General features: G+C 42.7%; 2 protein-coding genes across 7 annotated transcripts; both read right to left on the bottom strand.

The window, feature by feature from the left end:
- Window positions 1–20: 20 nt before the first annotated feature.
- Window positions 21–12,587, bottom strand: vwa2 (von Willebrand factor A domain containing 2). 5 transcript variants are annotated; one of them, XR_013777990.1, is made up of 15 exons: window positions 12,368–12,587; window positions 9,491–9,552; window positions 7,184–7,258; window positions 6,482–6,615; window positions 6,283–6,392; window positions 5,848–6,045; window positions 5,618–5,751; window positions 4,808–4,937; window positions 4,514–4,569; window positions 4,301–4,408; window positions 3,635–4,213; window positions 2,822–3,373; window positions 2,563–2,685; window positions 1,539–1,741; window positions 21–478 (listed from the first exon to the last, which is right to left on the bottom strand). XR_013777990.1 is itself a non-coding variant. In XM_079333905.1 (14 exons), the coding sequence occupies exons 2-14, from the start codon at window positions 9,540–9,542 to the stop codon at window positions 1,611–1,613; spliced, it is 2,382 nt and encodes a 793-aa protein (XP_079190031.1). In that variant the 5' UTR covers window positions 9,543–9,552; window positions 12,368–12,587; the 3' UTR covers window positions 1,380–1,610. The 5 variants fall into 5 exon arrangements, 2 of the variants coding, with proteins under 2 accessions (XP_079190031.1, XP_079190032.1); XR_013777991.1 differs by having other exon boundaries at window positions 21–474; XR_013777992.1 differs by lacking the exon at window positions 21–478 and adding an exon at window positions 1,006–1,175.
- A 287-nt stretch (window positions 12,588–12,874) lies between these two features.
- On the bottom strand, window positions 12,875–24,077 carry tdrd1 (tudor domain containing 1). Of its 2 annotated transcripts, none has more exons than XM_079372782.1 (26): window positions 23,946–24,077; window positions 23,453–23,657; window positions 23,280–23,317; window positions 23,126–23,183; window positions 22,774–22,888; window positions 22,285–22,351; window positions 22,068–22,148; window positions 21,800–21,979; window positions 21,560–21,703; window positions 20,636–20,801; window positions 20,424–20,507; window positions 19,944–20,120; window positions 19,741–19,848; window positions 19,352–19,522; window positions 18,639–18,905; window positions 18,423–18,554; window positions 18,173–18,280; window positions 17,148–17,315; window positions 16,705–17,037; window positions 16,508–16,624; window positions 15,914–16,042; window positions 14,518–14,685; window positions 13,955–14,377; window positions 13,684–13,749; window positions 13,499–13,542; window positions 12,875–13,363 (listed from the first exon to the last, which is right to left on the bottom strand). In XM_079372782.1, exons 2-26 carry the CDS (start codon window positions 23,607–23,609, stop codon window positions 13,286–13,288), a joined length of 3,579 nt encoding a protein of 1,192 aa, XP_079228908.1. In that variant the 5' UTR covers window positions 23,610–23,657; window positions 23,946–24,077; the 3' UTR covers window positions 12,875–13,285. The 2 variants fall into 2 exon arrangements, with proteins under 2 accessions (XP_079228908.1, XP_079228907.1); XM_079372781.1 differs by having other exon boundaries at window positions 23,453–23,617.
- Window positions 24,078–24,340: the final 263 nt, after the last annotated feature.

The raw sequence follows: 24,340 nt of genomic DNA, 5'->3' as shown, positions 1-24,340 counted from the left end.
CTGAAAGTGTTCAAGAGTAGATGTAACCAAGCAGAGGCCACCGGAGGCCTGCAGCATTAACATTTAACATGGTCATTAAAGTTCAATGAGTCACTACGTGCAAATGAACCGATAAAGAATTCATGAGGTGGAATCATTTGGTTATCGAGTGTTCGTCTGGGTAATCTTTTTGAATTATTAAAATGTTTGAAATTGACTTTTTCCAACTTATTTTAACAAATAATTTCTCACAGATTTTTAAAGCAAGTGGTTAATGAATGAAGATTCTACTCTTGCACTTAAGACACTTTTAAATAAAGCAACTACGAGAAATTATGAAGAAATGTCTGTGTGCCATTATGACTTTGCATGTTAGTGCAGTGGTAAGTGCTGTTGACTCACAATGACGAGGTTTCTGGTTCGAATCCCAGGACAGGAGCCTCTCTGTGTGCATGTTCTCCCTGTGCATGCGTGGGTTCTCTCCAGGTACTGCAGCTTCCTCCCACAGTCCAAAGACATGCAAGTTAGGTTAATTGGTGACTCTACAATTGCACATCGAGATTGTATGTGGTTTGATTTTTTTTTCGCCAGTCTGGACACAAAAAGGACACACGAAATCCGAGTTTTCCAAATCTGATTCAAACCACATCCGCAAGTGGTTTCCAAAGCGATTCAAATCTGATTCCGACAGATCTCACTCAACCTGAACGACTTGGTCGTTTCAATGCGTCTTCTGCTTCACTCGCAATGCGTCGCCATCGACAATAACAGTGAGGTAGAAGTTAACTTTGGTCAGTGGAAGAAAACGGCAAGAATAAAAACAAACAAACAGACCGCTCCACAAGATTGTTTGCATCAGAAATAGACGCACTTCCATTGTGCTGTTGTATTTCCTGGGTGTAACCTGTTACCATAGAAACCAATATGGATCAGACTATACGGACTGGCAGATGAAATCTGGTCACTTGCAATCTGTAATGTGGACAGTCAGTCAGTTAGATCGGATTCTGATTTGGGGAGCAGTCTGAACAAAGCCTACATGTCAGCCATGTGAGTGTGAGTCAGAGAAACAGTGAAAAGCATGCCCCACCTCTCGCCCAATGACAGCTGGCTCCCCAGCCCCCAATGAGAAAAGTGATATAGAAAATAGATGAATGTGTTCTTTTTTCCCCAAAAGTGATAGGTGACAGGCTTAGCTGTAAAAAAAAAAATCTTGGTTTTGCAGTTAAGAAGCACTCGAATCAAACAAGTTGTTTCGTGAAAGTAATGTAAAAAATAGACAAAAAAATGCTAAATAAACATGAAAAAATAGGTATAAAACTTTTTTTTTGTTGCCCAGGTATCAACGAGGAACAGGGTCAGTGGTGATTATACAATAAAAAAAAACATCTTGACATGAATAAACACTAATAATATTATATTAAAGATTACATCTCGGGATAGACACATGCTGACAACATTGCACAACAGAAAGGTCACAAATGATCACTGCAGTAGAAATGCACAGTTTGAAGGCACTTAGTGATGCTCAGTGAAGGTTCAAATATTAAATCAGTAACCTCTTGCTCCAGTGTAAATCTCAACACATCCAATGAAGACTTTAACTGTAGAGTCGTTTTTTTCCCCCCGTATCAGGCAGTGTGTCGCCTGCGGTGCAGTTTGTAGTGATGAAGAAGCGCCTGGTGACTTTTCTTCTGCCGGCTCTTCTTCCTCAAAGCAGCCGGCCTCGGGCGATCTCCTCGGGTAGAAGGCCTGCTGCTTCCTACGGAAAGGACCCACAAACACACTCTCTAGTCTCTGTGTATACAAATGATGCAGATACAATGAAGTTGCTCAAAGGTTTTAAATACACTATTATTCCCTGTTGATGAGAGGACAGTGGATAGAGTAGGAAATCAGGGAGAGGGAGAGGGGGGGGGGGGAGGGGGAGAGAGAGAGAGAGAGAGAGAGAGAGATGACATGCGGGAAAGGAGCCCCAGGTTGGACTTCGCCCTGGTCTGAAACCTCAGCACATGGGGCGCCACTTAACCGCTAGGCCATCTGTGGCCATGGAAACCAATTTTTCTTTCAATTTTTATTGACAAGAGCTGATAACAGTGACAGCAGCAGTCAAATTCCAGCAGTTGACAAGGGTAGTCTCTGTACTGGTTTTTTTATCTTACAAAGTTAAGAACTTCTGCTTGGTCAAACACTCGAGGGCTTCATGAAGATGCCCAAGGTTTGAGATAAACTGTTGAGTCACGTTTAGGACAGAAAAACAATGTGTATTTGAGCAGGATAAAAATCATTGCTCGACCCTTCAGTTCCCCGAGACGGATCTATCCATCTTTCTACCACTTCACTTTAAGTAGCTGCCACTTAAGTCTTCCACTTAAGTCAGGATTGGGTTTGTATTGCCGTTTGTCAAAAGCTGCGTGCGGCTCATGCCGAGGCTCGTAGGACTTTTTAACAAAGTTTTTATTTTTGAATTTAGAGAGGGTAGTTTCCTCTCTAAATTGATATTTAGAGGTTTGCCGAGTACATGATTATGGTTTTCTCAGAAGAAAAGGTGGGGGTGGGGGGTTATTTGGGTTAGTTACTGACTTGTTTCGCAGTGCGGTCCTTCGAATCCTTGGCACTGACAGCGGAAACTTCCCCCAGTTAGGATGCAGATCCCATCATTCATACACGGGTTGGGTTTGCAGAGGTTAACTGGCTTCTTCACCTCTGATTGAAAGACCACGAAACAGCTCATTATTGCATAACAAAGAAGACAAACAGATTCTCCTTTACATTATCCATCTGTATCATTATCTGTAAGGATATAAAAGGACGAGACAGCAGATTTTCCCTACACTCTCACCTGAACACAACATCTGCACCAGCACATCCTCAAAATACTTCAGGTCCTCGTAAGACGGAACAGTGATCATGTGTTCCTCTGAGCCAGAGATCTGCAGCAGCCTCTCTTTCTGCACATCTCCGATACCGATCACAAACAGAGACACTCCGTTGTCTCGGATCTTTTGAGCCGGGACCAGAGCGTCGTCCCCGCCAGACCCGTCCGTCACCACCACCACTGCCTTGTTGACCCCGGGCCGAGAGCCTTTAGCCACCGTGAGGACGTTGGAGTGGATATGAAGCAGCGCTGTGCCCGTCGAGGCCACCCCGCCCATGTAGTTGGCGTCGACCACGGCCTTGAGGACCGCGGAGCCGCTGTCGTGGGTGTCCAGGTTGAAGACGGTGGTGGCTTTCCGACCGTACGTCACGAGCGCCACCTGAGCCACGTCGCGGTTGATGTCGAACTGAACGGTGAGGCTGCGAACAAAGTCCCGGAGGATGAGGAAGTTGTCGTGGCTGACGCCGACGGAAGCGTCCAGAGCAAAGACCAGGTCTACTGCCTGGCCCAGACATCCTGAAGAACAAAAACAAGACAGAGTACTTTAAGTAACCGAAATGTGGTGATACTGCGCCAACATTTGCAATGTTGAACCATCGAATACAAACAATGCTGATTTAAAACTTAAAAGTCTGCAGTTGTTTTATACTGAAGAAAATACACATTAAAGATGTAACAGTGTAAACCTTACTGTGCCCTGTTCTGTGTTTAAAGGATAATCCTGCAGAGCCCCTGTGACAGCTCCCTACTAATAGTTGTGAGGTGTTAAGTCGGTACCTTGTGTGTCCACACTGCAGATCTTCGCCTTCAGTTCTGGGATTTTGCCACCGAACTCAGCGGCCGAGTAGGTGATCGTCCTCTGAGGATTTCCTGTGATGTTATTGAGCTGTCCCTTTAACGAGTCTGGACCCATCCCGATCAGGAAGATCTCTCTGTCTCTGGCATATTTGGAAGGCTCCACCACATCGTCGACGGCGGGAGTGGCGCTGAGCAGCACCACCACGCGGGGCAGGTCGTCTGTGACATCAGCGAACACCGGCGCGCTAACAAAGCCGTGACGAGTGACGTAGCGCAGAGCCTGTCCTGTCAGGGTCTCTCCTCCTATTGGCTGCAGCGCCTCCACAGCCTTCAGCATACCCTTCAGGTCCCCTTTGAACTTTCCTACATGGGCCTCCACTCGGGCCTCTCCGCCGAACACGGCCAGGCCGACTTTACTGGGGCTGTCGGATCCGATCACAGTCTGCAGGAAGCGCTTTAAGAAGGACTTGAGGCGGAGAAAGCCTTCCAAGGTGAGCCTGTTGGAGCCCTCGACCAGGAAAAGCAAGTCAACAGAGCAGTCCAGAGACATGGCGGGAGCTGAGGGGGGTTGCAGGGGATATAGTGAGTTTAAACTGAGATAGCACGCAGTGACTCAGTCAATTAAGTGTTAAAAGAGGAACAAACCGCAGTGTGGGTCTCCGCCATAGCCAGGTGGACACACACAGCGATAATCCTCAGGACCTTCTGATACACAGGTTCCACCATTGAGGCAAGGCTTCGAGTCACACGGATCTACAGAGCAGTGCACAGAGAGAGAATGGCTTGAAATTAGTTGGACAAATGCATGTAAAACGGGCACATGCAGATCACCTAAATGTGAAGAAATAGTGACGTCACCTGGACAGATGGTCCGATGACAAACCGTCAAGTGTCTCTTGTACACCTTGTTGTACCTGCGAGAAAAGACCTGAATGAGTCCATGTTTGAGAAAAGGCGGAGCCTGAGCCACAGTGTCATCAGCCTCTTCCTTTCTTTTCGAAAACAACTTCCTGCAGCCTCGTCAACGCTCCATGAAAGTCACGAGGCTTTATAAGACACTTCAAATGTGAAGTCATAGACTCAAAAAAAAAAAAAAAGGCACCTCTGGTTTCAAAGCATGACAGGGATGGATTCAACAAAACATGCACTCGCCTGTAGTGTGGACAGAGAGACGTGTATGGGGAATAACCCTTGGCTCCTTTCCAACACATGTGATTTCCAAGCAACTCTTTCACCGTCTCCAGTGTCTTCCTCTCACAGGGAAACACCTCCACGTGACATCCTGAGCAAATAAATTACATTTATTTCATATTTAGGTCAGGAAAAGTGGAAGAAAAAAGGCTAAATGGGCTAATGAAGAATTTCCTCATAAAGAAAGTCATAGAAAATTAGATTTTTTTTTTTCAAATGTAATCAGCAGTGTAGCTGGTGCTGTTTTTGGTTAAATAAGTTAAGCTTGATTTTTTATTTAAAATGGTTCATTTAGTCATTTAATAGCCAAGGAGGTTATTTTGTTTATATTTGTCCGGTCAATAAAGTTGTCTTGAATGTCATGTGACTGAATCTACCGGAGAGCTCTGCGACATGCAGCATCACAGACTTTGTCAGAGAAAGAGAAATTGCGGGTATTCCAGAGAATTATAATTTTACTTTATTACTTTCTTTTGGTCAGCAGGCAAACACAGTAAATATTGTTTTATATTTTAAACAATGTTTTATGGAATGTTAAAAGAATATAAGTTTGTTGTTATATGAGCTGATGGCTAAAAACTTGTCTTTTTCATCTTTTGTAGTTTTCACTACTCTGTGTCTCTTGTATCTTCTGTGAAGACTCAACATATTGTGGACATTTGTATGAATCTTGGACCGTTTTTGACCAGCAGTTATAATCAGTAACATCAGCCTAATAATACCGATGTGAGTACGTTGACACCGGTATACAGTAGTTAACATGTGTAGCACCTGAAGGTGTGGCGTTGCACACAGAGAAGGTGGACAGTGTTGTGTAGAGGCCGTTGACAGCGTCATAGAAATGCTCAGCGAAGAAAACGTGGCTCTCTATTGGCTCGCTGGCCATAGCGTGAAGCTCCTCCCACCTTGAAAAAACAAACAAGATAATCAGCTTCTCTACGGAGAAACAATGCTTTGATACTTTGTGGCAGTGCTGATTGTTTTCCAACCATCAGACATACCTGGGGTATCGGAGGCCTACAGCAAACAGGACCACGCCTGTCTCTTTAAGCTGAGCTGCCGCCTGCACGGCGTTACCCTGAGACTTCCCGTCTGATAAGAGGATGGCGATCTGTGCTGCTGAAGAGGAGTTTCGGCCTCCTGGGAAACCTTTCCTCAGAATGTACTTCAGAGCCAGGCTACTCTGGGTGCTGCCTCCTCTGGGTGTTCACAAAAGTGCTTTTTTTGTTACAACAATATGGATAAATATGAGAGTCAATAATGTGCTGCAACATCTCTGCCAAAATAAGAGCACATGTTTTTATATGTTAGACTGAACATATAAATGGGATTGTGTTAATGTTGGCAAAGTTTAATGTCTCCAGTACAGAAGCCCCAAGCATCAAATAAAGCCTCAGCTCAGCTGGAATTAAAACTCGACGAGAGCAGAATCTCACCTGTAAGAAACCTTCTTTATATGCTTCTTCAGCTCTTGATTGGTGGCATGAGAGTCCAGGGCGAACTCCAGCCGAGGAGTTGAACCAAACTGGATCAAACCGACTCGAACCTGAAAAAGCAGTAAGACGTAAACAATGAAGATTGACATAAAAAAAAATATATAAGGCAAACAAAAAAAGAACATCCAGAGTGACCAACCTTGTTCGGTCCGATGTCTAGGGCCTGACAAAGTTTGATTGCGTAATGCTTGGACCTTTCAAAGCTGCCTTTTCCCACGCTGTATGAACCGTCCATGAGGAAGAGGATATCCATGGCTGCTGAGCACTGCATCACTTCACATGGATCCACGTACACACATTTTATATCAAGATTAAGATGTACTGTTGTTCAGAATTATTCTTTGTATTGCATTTCCTGGATCTCTCTTCCTCTTTATGGGTACTTTGGGATCATCCTTGTGTAAGATATAATGGGCGGTTACAGGTAAACAAAAAAAAAACCCAAACAAACCTTGATACAATAATACATTTTAATTAAAGGGTTAGCATGTCAGAACCTAATTTTCTTTTCCACTGTGCACCTCCACCAAACCATCACCAAGCAACAGCTTTCTTTCTTTCCTCTCTTCATGTTTGTACTCGCTGCTGGTGTAAATAATCAGCACTGTTGCTGTCGTGTTAGAATGTGCAGCTGACCGTGAAGAGGTCTATTAGAGACGACGAGAGTGTAACGCCTGTCTGTAGGTCAGTCACATACAAGAGCCCCCCCCCCCCCCCACAAAAAAAAAAATCTTCCACAGTTTTTTTTTTACATTGCTGTAAAGATATAACAGGAGATGAAGATGAACCCCTCTTTTAAGTGTCCCTGACTAAAGACAAACATTTTGGTGAACGCCCTTACTTTCTCCTGCTGAGTTGATCTTTAAGATGTTCTCATGGCTGGTGTGAATCTCCTGCACAGAGATGACCTGCTGGACTGTGAGAGACAAAAAAAAAACACAAACATATAAACACAAACATATTCCTTCTAATTCTCCTGCTTTGTTATTTTATGTATTTATGTTTTTTTTTTTTATTAAACACAGTTGCTCTTTTTAAATTCATTATTTGCACTGCTAACTGAAATGTTCTTTTACTTTTCATTGTTATTATAAATGGCTACCTATCCTTGTTTTTATGTTCAATGTGCCTTTTCATGTTCATTTATTCACCTATTGTAAAGCACTGAAGCTGCATTTCTTGAATACAATGTTCTATACAATAAAGTTTATTATTAGTATTTCTAAATGTGACGCTCCTGCTACAGTTCACTGCCTCCTTGTTGACCCCCTCTCCGAGGATAATGAAGTATTCACAGCTAATGTGAGTGGACAAGTGAAGAAAACCATTCTTTTACTCCATTCAGTGAAAGTACGTCGCTCTATTCAGACACATGAGAGCATGGAGAGGAGCGAGGGACATGTGACTTCCTGTTCAGAAACTTATGTGAACATGGCCGGCTGGCCTTGGTAACCCTGTTAAATCACAGAGGCATTCTTATTCAGCAAAGAGGCTGATTTTATAGGCATACATCTCTCCATAGAACAGATTCTTCTGCCTGAACAGCTCACGTCCTCTCTCTTCAGGAGGACAGGGAGAGGACGTGTTAGTTTTACAAAGTATGACTTCAAGCAGGGCACTAATCCTTAAGAAAAAAGTAGGTCTACCACCTGAAATAGAGGGGCCTCAGTTCCCACCTCTTCCCCTTTTATCAGCCTCTAATACTAACGTCAGTCAGGCCCCATAAGCCCTCCTAACAGTGAAAGTTTTGGTTCTTGGCAAACTGCTTTGTCATGGTCAGTGAGGCCACGTTGCTTTGAACAAAAAGTCTGACTGTTCAGGCAAATTCCTCATACAAGATGACTGTGTATCTATATTGTGTGCAAATTAAAATGTACGAGTTTAAAAATAGGACTCACTTCTACCTTTCTTGGAAATGTAATTAGAGAGGCTGGATTACCTCTGCTACATGTTTTCTGGGTTATCAGAACAGGAGGAAGGGGGGACATCTTGACAAGGTGAAACGGTCTGGTTTGCTCAAGTTCAAAGTCTTAAATTGCCACTAATAAATACTTGAGATGGCCCTAAAGCTGTCATTTTTGAAAACAAGTCAAAGATTATATTGGCCAACAACTCCCGCCTCTGCCCACGGGTAAATTCCTATGTGCTCAACTGCAAGCGATATACGCTGCACTTAAAAACCGATTAAAAAAAAATCTGACTTGCCTGGGAACAAGCACAGTTACGCTCAGTAGCCTACCCTGGAAATCACTATAGAAGATAATGAGAATTCTTCTGTGACATTAAGCAGTAAAGCATCTTGTAAAAAGTCTGTGGTCAACAAAGGGAGCATCAGCATCATACCTCTTCCACAATTTGAACAAACGCCTAAAGTTACTCCAAAAGAAATATAGGCTGCACAAGACATTTTCAAACTTTTGAATGAATAATTATTGCCTGACTAATCTCAACTTTAACCTTTCAGTATAGAACTGCGTTTTCTCATGATGTTTGTGAACATAAAGTAGAGTTTGAAATTAGTTGGGATAAACATCTTGCTTCATTTCCCAAAGCCAAAGTTAGTGTTCCCTGTTTTTAAACACTTGCTAAACCAGCCAGGATAACTGGGTGGCTGCTAGCCAGAATTTGTGGCTTCATAACTAGATGAGAGACGGCACAAATATAAAAAAAAAAAAAAAAAAAAAAAGTGTTGAGGTGTTGGTGGTTTAGTTTAGCTGCTGCCCACATTTTTCAGGCTTTGCTTTAGGCTAAGCTAAATTAGCACAGCTGCCTGCTCAGAATATTTAGCATTACAAAGACATGAGAATTTGAGTCAAGCTTTCAACCAAGTGTTTTTCTCAAAAAGGTAGTTTGTTCCAAGACCTGGGTGTTAAGGGCTGTCAAAGCAGTAACAGGACCTCCTGAACGTCTAAAATCACCAGGTGAAACTGAGTAAATAGTTGTTTGTGGTCACATCCTTCACACAATGTTTTTTGCACATCATTTTGAAATAACAAACATTAGTAGTGTGGTGGGAACATTAAAAACATTCCAAAACAGTAATTTGAATAAGTCCTTGATCCAAAGTATTTGAATAGCGAAAGGGTACAGAAAGTACACTCCTCAGCTGAAACTGAATGCAAAACAGTAATAAAATCAAACGACTGACCTTGAAGAAGCAGCAGCGTTACAAGCAGGGGGGTTTGGGTAAGAGGGTGCATGTCGGTACACCTGGAACGATACATTAATGCACACCCTTAGCATATGAAGGATGAAACCAAAGAGCAGCCAAGAGCTTGAAGAAATTGTGGCACCGTCTAGTCAGATTGAAAAACATGAGAGACAGGAGGGTGAACAGCACCTTTTACCAGAGTTATGACACCTTCAAATACAGCAATAACGGCTACATGATAATTATACTTTGTTTCATTTGTACAGTTTTCACAACCTAGCATTGGTATTTTACAATACATAAGCCTTAACAGTCTTGTTTCAAAGTTGTTTCCCTATAACTGAAATTGGAAAAGTTTAATTCAATCCACAAAATTTGAAGTGTTGTACAGCAGGGAACGCTAAGAGGACACTTCATGTTCAAAAATGGTGGCCACTTGAGTAAATTACCATGTTTAAGAAGCTATGTGCAACTTTCAAATAGAACTCAATGAAGACACACTTGATTGTGAGTACTTCTCTGAGGGTCCAAAGGATGTCCTTCTGTTTCCAGGTTATTAGTCATGAAAGCTGGGGAACTCTAATGAATCAGCTTTTCATTATTTTGACATCTCAAATATCATCTGAGAATCTTGCTGTAAGGACATACAGATTTCCAAATAAAAACACGTTTGGGTCACCCATTCAGCCATATTCAAACACCAGCTATAATGCCATTCAACCACTTCCCTTGTTTTCCCCTTCTCTTCGTATCATGTAACTGTAGGTTAAATAACTTTCTAGCTTACGGGTAAGATCAGCTCATTGTAGCGCCTATTTAATTTGAGTTAAATGGTTTATTCATACAAGAATCTACTTTTGAACTTCCCACCCTCAATGTAATGCCACGATCAGTGAAAATGTCAGCACTGTCAATAGAGAGCATTATAATCCCTCAAAACTACCGGTAATTTTTTTTTTTTAAAGAACATAAAACAATAACCTCACCTGCCTTGTTTTGTCTGTTCATTGTTTGCTTCAAGTTGAGCGGCTGCAGATAAGGTTTGATTAACTCTCTCTGCTGATAAGCTTGGCAACGAGATCCTGTGTGTGTTGGGTCTGTGCTTCAGGTAAAGCGGTATGTATTCCTTAAACAGAGATAGAATTGTGTGCAGGACGGAGCCTCTCTTTAAGAGGAGTCTGTGTGTCTGAGATACAGATCCGCAGAGCTGACATGCAGTGACTCTGTAAGAAGCCGCAGGGCAGATAAACATCACCGGGAGCTATTGATGCTGTGTTTGTGCCTTCACTGGTACGTCGGAGGGACAAGAGATTTCATTACTGCCTGAGAGGGCGGTGAATGTGTATCCTGAACACACCAGTCCTCACGCTTGCAAGCAGGAAGCCATGCATGTCTGCTGTACATGTAAAAACACACACCTGTCTCAAAATTGGCTCCTTCTTCACAAGCATTCTTGAGGATCTGTTCATCCCTCATCTTTCGGTTTTCCTCACTTTCCCTCTGTCAGCAAACACCTCTCTGCTCTGTCTGTTCTCAGCAACATTAAAGGGACCTACTAATGAAAGCCCTTTTGCCTGTCTTTCTTTGAGGACTATACACCCCCCGAAAAAAAAAAAAAAAAAAAAACTATCAAAATAATGGTCATATTCTTAAATAACTAACTTGAGCTGGATTCTCTAAATTAAGGGATGAAATAAAAGTTTTTTAAAAAATTCAACAACATAATGAAGGAAGGAGGCCTTGGAACAGTCTATTTTGACTTTGCAGGCTGGATAATGGCCCCACCTGGAGTCTATAATTAGGAAAGGATTGCTAGTTTTTGCACCAACTTCATACAAAATCCTACAGTCTCCTACTGAGGTGTCAATTTGACAAACTTTCAGAATGAGTCACTTGAAATACTCACTCTACATGCAACAGAAAGAGATGCCCATTTTTCCAACCACATGACTGTCTTTATCAAAGACACGAGTAATTATACCTTATGATGCTTTAGCATTTAACCATGGGTATGCTGCGTTGCACAAACATGTCGGAAACTTAAACTGTAAAATATTAAGGCTAAAAACACTGATTAGTCTCTAATGGAAGTAACATGGGAACAATAACAAGAAAAAGACTTTAAAGACAAAGACATGTGACTGTCATGCGTTTACATGATTTTCTAGCCTGTAATCTTCCATCTGGTCACTCCTTAAAACTGTCAAGGCAGGTTTAACATGGGATCAGAGGTCATGACCCTGACGTGCAACATCATCCCAGGTTTACTCAAAAAGCTCCACATTGACTACAGTATAGATTTAGTTAAGGGCATCGTGTTTAGATGGAGCTTAATGGTCTATTATACTTTTAGCTGCGTTTGTTGGGTCTAATTACCTACAAGGTTACAAGACACGTGTGTTTGACTAGTAAGATATTCGACTGCTAACCATACAAAATAAAAGTAAATATAGAAAAACGGTACTTTTCATTAAAATGGCATGTCCCAAGATATAACCATCGTAGTAGTCTGTACCGTTTTATTTGAACTTTTACATACAGCACGAGACATCGATCACACTCAATATAGCATAGCCTACTTTAACTCGATATACAATCAAAACTAAGATTAGTTTATTTTAATGAGTCGTACATTATATAGATAGAATATATAACTTGTTTTCCTTCTTACACCCTTCATCACTCCAGCGGGTTTGTTGACAAGTTTAATACATTGACTACGCTGTACTCTTGGTTTACTCCAAACATTGTTACAGTTGCACATTGAACAATGATGACACATCTTAAGAGTTCTATTTATCCATCTTAATGACATGCTGAGTAGCGGCGCTGAGTTTCAGCCTCCGCGCTTGAAAAAAAGTTAGTTCCACTTACCATGTGATTTTCCGTGTTAAAAGTCCCCGAATTTAATTTCATAAAGTAACCCTCGCTGCTATACGTCTCCGCACTAAAGCTCGTCTGCCTGGGATTTGTGCTCCGCGCAGGAGAGGAGGGATCCCACCTTCTCGCCATGCCCACCTACGATGTAGCTACCTGCAGCGTTAGGGTGTCATTTGTCCTCCATGTTCGCCCTCCTCTTTCTCCAGAATAGACTTGTGATGGTGGTGGTGGTGGTGGTGGTGGTTGTGGTGGGGGGCTCAGGAGACAGATCCAATTGATAGAATATCATCAATTTGATTGGACAAGAGGCAGTCAATGAGTGCTGATACAGAGTACGACCGCACTAGTATCACTCCGCTTCAGGTGTTGGCCGCTACATTGATGTCATACTCGGGAAAAATAAACTTGAAAAGCATTGTCCAAATTCAGAAAGCTCTCCATAAATCCCCAAAACAAATAGAATAAATCCACATAAATCCATAAATAAATCCACAGCATTAGTTTTCCATTCTTTTGTCACAGAACTTTTATGATAACTGAAACACATGTCAAAATAGATCAGTCAGGCTGGACATCCCACTTGAGCAGATAATTAGGACAGAAAAAAGGAACTACAACAAAATACAGTTGGATAATATAGTTGAAGCGTATTTTTCTGCCAAACTTTAACAAACCTAATAAGTGCATGAATCAGTGAGTCTGAAAACCACATGAACCATTACAAGTGAAAAGGAGACTTGAATTCAACCACAGGTTAAAAAAATAAAAATTAACTGAGTTGAAAGTCAGTAGTAAGGATACCAAATTAAAATTTAAATGGTTAAATTAAAAGCTGATGGAATACAAAAACATAAAATGACAAGCTGGGTGGCTGCTTATTAATTCAACATTGAGTTAACTTTTTAACTGTTTTTAACTTTTTTTAGTCTGTTCCACTACTTGCTTGATGAGAGAAAGCTGCAGCTGCAACACTTCTTCAAGGTGGTCAATCTGTGAAGAAGAATAAGAAGACGAAGAAAGGTATTCACCGTGTTTCTCTCACTAAACATGACATTTAGTCTATAGCTTTACAGAGTTTCTGATTCTATCAAAAGGAGGGAAAAAAAGAGAGGAACCAGCTCTGACCTTATTCTTCAGGCTCAAACAGCAGCAGCCGGAACTCTGAGGATCTGAGATTCAAAAAGAAAACAAAATAAATGTAATAATAAAAAAATAAAAAAACACACCAAAAGACATAGAACAAAACCTAATGTATGAGAAGAGCTATGAAGCCAGTCAGCGGTCACAGATCATGTTGTCAGAGAGCCTACCATTTGTCTTTGGATCCATTTTGCACGGCGGCTCCATTTGATCGATGATCTTCTTCACTGGATCTTCTGAAAAAGAAAACATCATTACTGCTGACTGAATCCAGATCAATGATGTTTGTACCCACATCCGGCTCCAACATGTTCATTAATTTGGCATGTGAACTCGCTGATTTAGCGGCAGAGCAACGTTATCTGTACATGGACTTTAGTAGAATCCAAACACATTGGATGTTTTGTAGAGTGAGGGACATAAACAGAACTTTTGACCAACCATTGACTGACACTGCCTGAGTGTTTTGCTTCTGCTGGTTAATCCTTAGTGCCAGCTCTGGGGTTTTGGTTGTAGCTGTTCTATTTTCCAAACTCTTTAGTGTTTCAGGTACGGACTGAGACTTGGAGCTGTCTGGTAGAGCTGTGGTGCCGCTAGCAGCAGCAGCAGACGTGCAGCTGTCTGTTTGGTTGGGCTTCGTGGCAGCAGCAGTGGACGGGTGAGGATTCATCTTGGCCTGCGCCTGCAGTGCATCCAAGATCATTTCAGTGATGTTGCCCAAGCCTCTCTCAGGCGGCAGAGTGAGGGAGAGCACGTTAGCTGAGCCGTCGAAGGACTGGACGGTGGCAAGGACACCATTCAACAGCAGGCTCTGAAACATTTGAGGCACCGCCTCTGGCCACTCTGCAGGGAAGTGTTCCTTACCTGGAAACAGAAGGAGGGGGGGGAGGGTGTATGAGGAAGCACTGATGGGTTTTATTAAAAAAGATAAATTAATAAAAAAAAAAAAAGCTTTGCTTTAAGTTGAAGAACATTTCAGGGAACAAGAAAGACTGTTTTCTGACCAGTGAGGGTGCAGCGAGTGATCTGAAAGGGGAGCTGCAGCAGCTGCGTAGTGATGGGCAAGATACGGGAGAATGGCACCTTCTCAGTGTTTCCATAATCGGCATAGATGACACTCAGCTCATTCTCACCGACCTCCAGGGCCACTGCACGGTACCAGTTACTGTCAGCTGGTGGGGAAAAAAAAAAAGAGGAGTTGCAGGGACATTACGCTAATGTAATGGTGACCTTGAGAGTGCTAAAATATATGAAATATTCTAAATCGGAATCTATGTTGCGACTCACATCTCAACTTCAATATGAAAATAAATAAAATGTATTATCAGTCAACAGAATTGGGACTGCTGCAGGGCTGCAACATTTATCAACAACAGAAAAGTTTAATCTGTTTTTAGGCTTAAGTGTAAAATATGTTTCGGTTCCTGTCTCTTAAATGTTATGGGAAGGACATAGATCTTTTATTTTTTTTTATTTATAAATCAGTAATGAAAGGCCTCTTTGTTTGGCAGATGACATTTAGACACTGGGAAATTTTATGGGGCTTTTTTAAATGATTAAACTATATAGATGTATCCCTACCCAGAAGTCAAGTGCTTTTTTTTTTTTTTTTTCTCTATTAAAACAGACCCTGTTGTTAGCTTTGGAATGCATGCCGGGCTATAGTCTTGTACCTGCATATACTGTGTGTTTAAAAAGAAGAGCCGCTCCTGTGCTCGGCTGCTCACACGCTGTGTAATTATTTCTACGAGCAGACGCCAAATTACCAGCTTCGTCCTGCCAGGCAACAACTGCAGGTGGGGTCTGAAGCTTAGTCAGAGAACGGACTTCAGAACAGGATACGACAACGAGACATTGTGTGTGTGTGTAATAGTTCATAAAAGATCAGCAGGTCTGTCCTCATAGGACTGTTGTCTGTAATCATTATGCACTGAGGAGGAATGATGCTGCTCAAGTGACGGGGTTTTCCCATGTTCTTCCTCTTAAAACCATGATATGATGTCACTTCTGTTCCAGACATTTTCAAACAGACCTCGCTAAAGACCCTACGGGTGGAAGAGAGAGACGCCTCATACTGGACCAGCTGGGTTAAGAAATGTTGCTATTTTGCTTAAACTGTATTGATTGACAGATGTGAAACATCTGGTGGAGTCAGACACCTACTTGGATTGTGCATCATTCAGAAATGACCCGTCTGCCACCCGGTGGCTTTACGGAGTCATTACAAGCCAACTGAACAAGGCATGTTAGATTCTTCACCTCAGCAGGTTGGATACCTTTACATCAGCTGTCACTGTGACAGGATATATTAACATTAACCTGCCTCTTCAACTGCTGATATTTGAATAACCAATGTCAGTTCTTTGTGATGTGGCATTGAACAGTGAGAGGCTTCCTCACCAGAGAATTGGGCACAGCAGGCGGCTCCAGGAGCTGGTCGGCTCAGGACGGCAGGAGGTGAAGAGGCCTGCTTGCTGTTGCAGTAGACGGCCAGCTCCACCATCACCTCCTGAAGTTTCTGCTGGTCCACTGCAGATCATCACACAGCAGAGGTGGGACAAAGAAAAAGAAAAAAATCAATACAGCAATTGTTGCCCCGACTTGTGTGATCAAATCACATGTTAAACAATGACTGACTCACTGTGTTGCTACTTTATGCTAACTCTTGAACGAGGCTAACGAACAACAAAGTTAATTGGCCAAAGAAGAATGCAACGATCAAAGAAGGAGAGGACAGAGGGACAATAACAGACAGTGGTGAAAACAACGTCAGGAGTTAAACCAGTAGATGATTACATGAATCCTGCACTTTACCTTTTAAGGGGTATTTTAGAATCCTTCAGTTCACCAGATATTGTGACGCATCATTGTCTGATTTGGTCAAAATATATCAAATATCACAGAATCACTGTACTGGTCCTATCTTAACCGTTCGTATCACATCAGCCATTTATCCCTCTTGTGACAAAGGAGACGGACAGAGGGTGCTCTGACCTTGGCTCAGACCGAGCAGGTAGAAGAGGGACGGGTTCACGACGGCGGCGATGAAAGGCTGAAAGGTCTCATTAAGAGGCAGCTCCAGTGTCTTCCAGTCGACGTGGAAAGACGGGGCTGAAAAAGACACACAGCTTTAAAAATCGAGCTCCTAAATTTAACAAACCATTGCATTTCATGTGAAAGCCCCCACTGACCCTCTGACAGTCCGTCGCTTGGCGTCTCTTCGGCTCCTGTCTTGTTGGAGGTTTGTGCTTCTTTTTGGATATTCTTGCTCTCCTCTAGCTGTTCTTGTTGTTTGGCTGCCGGGCCAGGAGCTGCTCGCGTCTCTTTGGGAAGCTCTCCCGGAGCTTTGGCGAGATGCTCAGAAATCAAGGCTGCCGCCACATTCTGCCCTCTGCTCTCCAGCTCCAACCCGTAGCCTTGTTCCGTTAGAGAGAGCACGCGTGCCGAGAGCTGCTCGCCATCCACCAGCGTCTGGAACCAGAGGAGGGCTTCACTGCTCCACTCGGATCCCTGCGGCTCCACACCTGATTCAAGCATTCATTTTAGAAGACGGTTAAAATTTAAAAAAAAAAGTGTTGATAGCAACGGAAAATCCCCAGTGAAGATAAAGACTCAGGAGTTAAATGAAGTCTACCTTGGAGCCAGCAGTGAACTGACTGGAAGGGCAGATTCAGGAGTTTGGCTGTGATGGATCTCAGCTGCTTCTTTTCCACTTTCATGCTATATCCGTAGTCCACAAAGTTAACCGACGCTTGGTTTTCAGACAGCCCGTTTACCATAGCCCGATACCATGCTCCATCACCTGGGGAGCACATTAAGGCTGTCACTTTTTATTTTGTAAATCAAACATAAACACAAACATTTGCGGGGAAATCCTCAAATCTGACAACTTTTACATTTCCACACAAAAGTTCTTCAAACATTTACTGCTCTATCTCTCATGCCGAGGTCAGACTACACAACTTTTTTGGTCCGTTACGATGGTCACTGTGACAGATAAGGATAATATTAATAACTTTATTTATATAGGACCTTTAAAAACAACTGCTTACAAAGTGCTTTACATATAATAACAAGACATCAGCATTTAGAGAGGAACGGAGGTAAACGGATGGACCAAACTAAAAAATTAAAGGCTCAAATAAAAGAACTAAAAATAAGACTGAAGGGGGACGACATCACAGGTAGAATGAGGATAAAAGAAGAGATAAATGAGAGATGACTAATCATCATGATGTGATGACGCTGAGCAAGAGAGGCTGGGCTATGACAACCAGAAAAAAAAAAGTAAACATCCTGGGGTTGCCAGACATTTTCCAACTCTTCTTCTCGTCTCATAGTTCCAGCAACAACTTCATCGTTCGCCATGTTGTTTACGCTCTGCAGATGTTATCTACTGTAAAGCCCTTTGTGCTCTCACTGGTCAAGAGCGCTGATGTGATGGAACACGTCGTAGATTGCAGAAAGGAAAAAAAATGAATAAAACACGCTCGACTTTTCTATTCCAGATGTGGCCTGACTGTCCTTCGAACCCCTGCGTCTGCCGAATCAGGCTAAGATAATACTTAAGAGTCGTAAAACATGAACTAGCCTTTTCTAACTTTCTTGTTTTAACGACAGCTCGGGTGAGCTGAGCACAGTTACAGCAGGATGTCTCACCTGGGAACATGGCGCAGCAGGGCTCTCCCACTTTGGGCTCAAAAGCAGCAGCCTCCGTTTCACAATGCTGCTTCAGCTCGACGCCGAGCTCGATTAACTTCTGATGGTCTGAAAAACAAACGTGAAATAATCAGGTGGCACATCGACGACTTTTGCACACTGGGCTGTACGATCCTTCTGAAATACTCCACATCAACAAAGTGCAAAGTAATATTTATATTCAGCTTCTTTTCCCGGGGTACAAACGTACCTGCAGGATTGTTGACGCGGCAGTAAAACTCTCCAGGGTTCTCCACCACGCTAGCTAGCAGCGCCACTGTATGGCCGTCACGCGGAAGCTCCGTATGAAACCACTTCAGAGGCTCACAGGCTGGAGGAGGCACTGAAGAGAGCATTTTAACGTGAAGGTTTAGAAACAAGCTTGAAATAATCGTTTTTTGAAAAAAAAAAAAAAAAAACTCCTCACCTTTGGGTTCCTCGGCAGAACTTGCAGTCTGGCTGGCCAGCTCCTCACTGCTGGGGAGAACAGGCGCAGGAGCGGGTGCAGCGAAACCAGCAGAGGACAGCAGCTCGGCCACATTAGCCTGAGGATCACTGGCCTCGTCGATCATATGGACTAAAGCTTTGCCCTCGTGCCCTCCTTGGATATCAATACGCAATATTCTGTTTGATATTCTCCGCTGCAACGCCAACATACAGTCCTTTGACCAGCTCTCGCCAACAGGCTGCACCCCTGGAAAAAAAACGACGTGCGACTTCATCAGTTGATTACAAGTTTCAGATTACATCATTGACATAGAAAGCTGTACGACAGGTCTGGCAGGAAGTGGGCCCCATCGGAGAAGGTGGGGAACAAACATGTGGAATCACCTGCATTGCCATGAAAGTGTGCAGCGAGTGTTTATTGTTTATAAATTGCATGGCCTTGCGGAACAGTCCTTACATTTCACTGCAAATCTGTGTCAGCGTGTGACAAATAAAAATCTTGAATTGAAAATTAATCTTTTTTTTTTTGTTCTGCAAAAACTCGGACGTGTGCTTTTGATAGTTCTTGTGATGAAAATTAGAATAACTACAGAATAAAAGGAAAATAATTAAACAACCCTTAATGGTGCCTCATTATAGAGACAGGAAACGTTGCTAGTTCTAGACCTCCAAGATGAGCTTGGCAGAGGATACCTGCTAAGCCACAGGGGATAGCCTGCATGGGCAGGGCCAGTAGTGACGAGCTGATGGGCCGCAGGTCGGCTAAGTCCACCTCCTCAGAGTTTCCGAAATCGAGGTAGCCCACGCAGACGCGCTCCTCTGAAGAATAGGCCAGGACTTTCGCCCTGTACCACTGCTTGTCCTCTGGAGGAAGCACAGGTTATAAAGCTGCTCTAACAAAGACAAAAACTCATCTTATATGACGGTGACTCACTACTCCTTGTTGAATGGAAAAATTTTTGAATTTATAAAGACACCACTGTATAATGTGTGATGCATGTATTTTTTTTTTTTAACTTTAACAGAATATTGACCAAACTATCACATGTGCTTCAGGGTTGTAAATTCTCCATGTGTTGTACCTGAGAACTGGGCACAGCAAACGGTGTCAGGGGCAGGTCTGAAGTTTTGAGAGGCGGAGACCTGAGCGCAGTGTTCCCTCAGCTGTATCTGTAACTGCTGAATCACTCCTGTGAACAACAACAAAAAAACACTCTCCAGTTAAAGATTCTGTGTGCGAGGCCAGAGGTGAAAGGTGAAGGTTCGAGAGCGCAACGCTTCTTACCGGCGTTTTCGACCTTCTGCACAATGATTTCGTTGGGGGACTGGATGTGGGTGACCACCACGGAGAGGGAGTCGCCGACTGCCTGCGTCAGCGGCTCCGGAGGGTCAGCCCAGGAGTTAGTGTCCTTCCCATCGGAGCATTTCTTAAAGTTTTCCAAGGATGCGGTCACCATGGCGTCTGAGAAAGTTTACATTTACTGACATGGAGCAAAAGCATTCTGCGCCACCTGTCGAGGCACGACGAATTTCTCAAAACACGGAGTGCACAACTAAACTCAAAATGTGTTCATATTTACTGAGTTCTGATTTGTTGGTTACTGTTTAAGATGCCTCAAAAACCCTCCTAAATCTGAGTGCATATTAAATGTTGAAGCATCTTGTGTCATAGAAGTGGGATGTCTGATGATTCTCTGTAATTGCATTATCTCTGAGGTGCAGACCAAATAACACAGAATGATTATATAGAGTGCACATGACTTACTTATTTCTTGCTCACTTGGTATTACGTCGTCTGTTGCCTCTACTGCATAACGATGCTCAAGGAGGAATGAGCTCAGCTGCTTTCCTAAAAAAAAAAAGAAAAAAAAAGAAAAAGGTTTCTCAATGGTTTCAGCCTGGAAAAAAAAAAAAAACTCGTAGCTGTGTTTAATGTCCCCATCCCTCCAGAAACTCCCCGTAGCGTCTGACACTGACCCATGGAGAGCAGGATATCCACTTTATGGACGCGACCGTTGTCCGGGGTTTCTACCAGTTTCGCTGTCACAATCTTGCAGGCCAACATCTGTCTCACTGCCATACAGCACTCCCTGGACCAGATGCCATCAGCGGATACCACACTGGCAATACAGCACTCCATAGCCTGGGAATAATGCATGTAATAGGGACAGGATTACTCACAGGATGCTGAAATAAAGTACAGTTCAAAAATTCATCCTTTTTCTCTCCCATTCTATAAAATACATTTTAATTTGCAGTTGTAACTCGGAATGTGTACAGTATGTAGCCCAAACTACAAATGTTGTTCCCCGCTTATCCTCGGCACCTACTTGTTGCTTCCATGAATTCATAATTTAACAAATGCAGGCTCTCGTGCAGGTTAAAGCCCCCTGATACTGACTGTGGCAGGAGCTGCAGGGGATGAGCCTGCTCTCCCTGATCTAATACCTGGATGTAAACCAGCACGATGGATGGATGGCATCAGTGAGGGAGGATATGCCGTGATCATTGTGCGCGTGGCAAAAAAAAAAAAAGAAGGCCTTGTTTCAGTGACAGCTGTTCATTCTAAAAAATGGTATGTGCTCTCCTTTTATTGACTCGTTTGCAGTCGGGCTTCGCGGGAGAGTGTGCCATATTTATAACACGTTATTGAAGAATGTAGTGAACTGCTAAAAATAGCAACGAAAAAGGCAACACGAAATATGTCGTTAGCCTTTGTCAGGCCCGGTGAGATAAATTTTTGCTCAATTTTGACAGTTTTCTGTCTTGATTTTTATCTTTGGATCAACTATTCATATTTCTGTTTAATAAGTTGCGAGGAGCACAGCTAGTTTTAACAGATGGAGAAGTTCAAGGAGGCGAGTAGAACAGCAGGATTGGATGACTTAACTGTGCACTTACGCATGGACAATACGGCTGGATATTATAAGCTAGTAGCTTAATCCTCTCCACTGGAACGTCCTCTTCATTACCAAAGTCAATGTAAAGGATGTTAGCCGTCTTCTGGTCAGCAGCCAAACTCTGAACGAGGCCTCTGTACCAGTTCTGCACGTTGAAAATAGAGCTTCAGATGAGTAGCATTTACAAAGTCTACATCAACTTGGGTTTCTTGGTTGATTCCTTGGCGACATGTCTACTCACCATATCGCTGGAGAACTGCACGGCACAAACCTCTCCGACACAGGGGGCGTAGGTCGTCGCTGAGGGGCAGCTGTACGTTTTCTGAAGCTGCGTGCTAATGTCTTGAAGAGCTTCGAGCAGCTCTGGGCTTTGGGCGAGGAGGAAAAATCGACCAGGGCTGTAGAACTCTACTACCGACACCTAAAACCACACGCACACACACATTTGCAGTAAAGAGACACTTCACTTTTGGGTTATGACCAGCACAGACAAAATGGCGACGTTGTACCTGTATTTCTGTTCCTTTTATGAATGTGCTCATTTGCAAATCCTTCAAATACACCCTCTTGAGAACGGGTGCGTCACCGTGCTTAAGACAAAAAAACCACAGGAGGTAAACAAACGTAACTAAAGGTCAAAGTCTTTTACACTGAAGTATGAAAGACCATGAAGACTGACATCTTAAGTTTTGAAGAGCATTAAAATATTCAGGTCATCCAGTTTACCTCCGAAGGGAGCAGGCCGGCTCCGTCTGCTGTCACGGGTGAAGCTGAGGTTTCCTTTGGCTTCTCTCTTCAGATTAAGAAAAAAACAAAGCGAGTGAATGTATTTACAGACAGTATAATGATCCAAGCCTTGGCAGTTGATTTTTTTAATTTTATTTTCCTTTTAGCATTAACTGCAAGTAACAGGGTAACTCCTGATACAATACATGGCCCACGATAAGGAAAATATCATGATGTGCTGATTCTGCAATAACTGACAGACTGCATGATGGTCCATCACAGTATCTGATTAACTCAATGATATAAACAACCTCTGAAAAAGCTGATGTGCCGTATCAATGTATTTAATTACTGCAATATGGAGGCAGTTTCACCTGTCTTTAACAAAGCGCCACTGTGAGAAGTCATCAAGTGGTTCAGTGTGTCATTTGATACTTGTATATCACTGTCTCTACATTTTGTGCAACCCCCAACATTAAGCCAGCTTACTCTGCAGGTTCTGTATCAGAGAGCTTGCACATGTGTCTGTGTGCTGTCCAGTCTTCGGTTTGGCACACCACAGAGCAGTAATGCATCTTCTTACAGCGCTTGCACCTAAAGTTTCCTGAAAAAGGATTTTTTTTTTTTAACTCATTAGAAACAGCAAAGATCTGCGAAGCAATAGAACATCACTTACCACAGATGAAACATTGGACTAAACAGGGTTTATTCAGACCAGACAAACCCAGAATAAAAGTCGAGGAACTTAGTAGATAATCACAACATAGATCATTCAGGCTCTGGTACTGAAACTTAAAAGAGCCTTCATTTTAAATTGTAACTTTCATGACAACAACATTACCTTGTCGGCCGCAGAAGTTACAGAAGTGTACAGTCAAAGCTGGTGGCATAGATCCTAACTATGAAAAATGACACAAAAAAAATAGCAAAGTAAACTCTGATCTTAAAAGGTCTTGACATGAACATGTTGATCAAATGTATAGATTGGTACACACTGAAGATGTTTCCATGATAACTGATGCAGGTAAAGGAGCTGGAAAAGAAAAAAGGACAATTATGGAGAGTCTTTAGAGATTAATATATTCAAAAACTCGGTTTTAAAGTTGTCTGAATGAATTTTGATAGCAGACTGACTAGTTGTGTGGTTTGAGTGGCTTTTTTTTTTTACCGTCTCCAGTGGCTACTGAGCCCCGGCGAACAAGCGCCTCCTCGGGCATGGTGAAGCTCGGAGAAGGCGCTGCGGTGGAAAGAACCATGGGGCTCGATGACGGTTTCCTCAAGGGCAGGTTAGGTCGAACCGAGTTGGGAGCAAAAGGATGGTGCATGGCGGCAGCTGTCAGCAGTGGTTGACAGTTATTTCTACATAATGTAACCTTGAAAGCGCATTAAATTTCCGTTAACACTTTAAAAGTGCGGCTTTCTTAACTAGGTAATGAAACGCGGAACACCTAGCTAACATCGTGGAAACAAACGGTGAAAGAAAAGTTAGCCCGCTAACGAGTTTCGCTGTTTAAAAGCTTACATGAATGTCTGTATTTGAATGTAACTTACAACAACAGATTAGTATAACGTTACTCTAGGCGATATGATTAAATTCTAAACCACGGACAATTTGATAACTCATTTTTATTTTGTTCTACTTTTCATTGAAAATACTGTACCTGAATGCACGTGTATCTGATGGGTCTGTAATTAAGAAAAAGTGGGACGCATGCGCAGTAGGCTCAATTAATGATTTCAAAATAACGTTTTTTTCAAGTAGGCTACTTGTATCTAAGAAAGAGCTATTAACTCAAAATTAAAAATTAAAAATAACTCAAAAACTAGGCGGTTCAAGTCCCGACCAAAATATGGAAGTTGGTCTTGTAGCTGGAGAGGTGCCAGACCACTTCGAGAACTGCCGAGGTGCCATTGAGCAAGGCACTGAACCCCCACCAGATCAGGGTGCGCTTTTTGTGCCCTCAGATCCTGCTTGTGCATGTGTGATTCAGAGGCCTGTGCGCTGTGAGTGGCATGTCTCGGGGATATGGTCGATATATATATATATATTGAATGT

The sequence above is a fragment of the Symphodus melops genome (genome assembly GCF_947650265.1).
Source record: "Symphodus melops genome assembly, chromosome: 21".
Classification (NCBI taxonomy): domain Eukaryota; kingdom Metazoa; phylum Chordata; class Actinopteri; order Labriformes; family Labridae; genus Symphodus; species Symphodus melops.
This window is presented reverse-complemented; position numbering and strand designations above follow the sequence as displayed.

Coding starts and splice junctions, on each gene's coding strand:
- vwa2 (XM_079333905.1), bottom strand. CDS start 9,542: ATGCACCCTCTTACCCAAACCCCCCTGCTTGTAACGCTGCTGCTTCTT. Junction 6,393..6,481: donor TAGACATCGGACCGAACAAG/GTTGGTCACTCT, acceptor CTGCTTTTTCAG/GTTCGAGTCGGTTTGATCCA. Junction 4,938..5,617: donor GTGCAACGCCACACCTTCAG/GTGCTACACATG, acceptor TTATTTGCTCAG/GATGTCACGTGGAGGTGTTT.
- tdrd1 (XM_079372782.1), bottom strand. CDS start 23,609: ATGCACCATCCTTTTGCTCCCAACTCGGTTCGACCTAACCTGCCCTTG. Junction 21,980..22,067: donor TAAAAGGAACAGAAATACAG/GTACAACGTCGC, acceptor GTGTGGTTTTAG/GTGTCGGTAGTAGAGTTCTA. Junction 14,686..15,913: donor CTGCTGTGCCCAATTCTCTG/GTGAGGAAGCCT, acceptor TTTCCCCACCAG/CTGACAGTAACTGGTACCGT.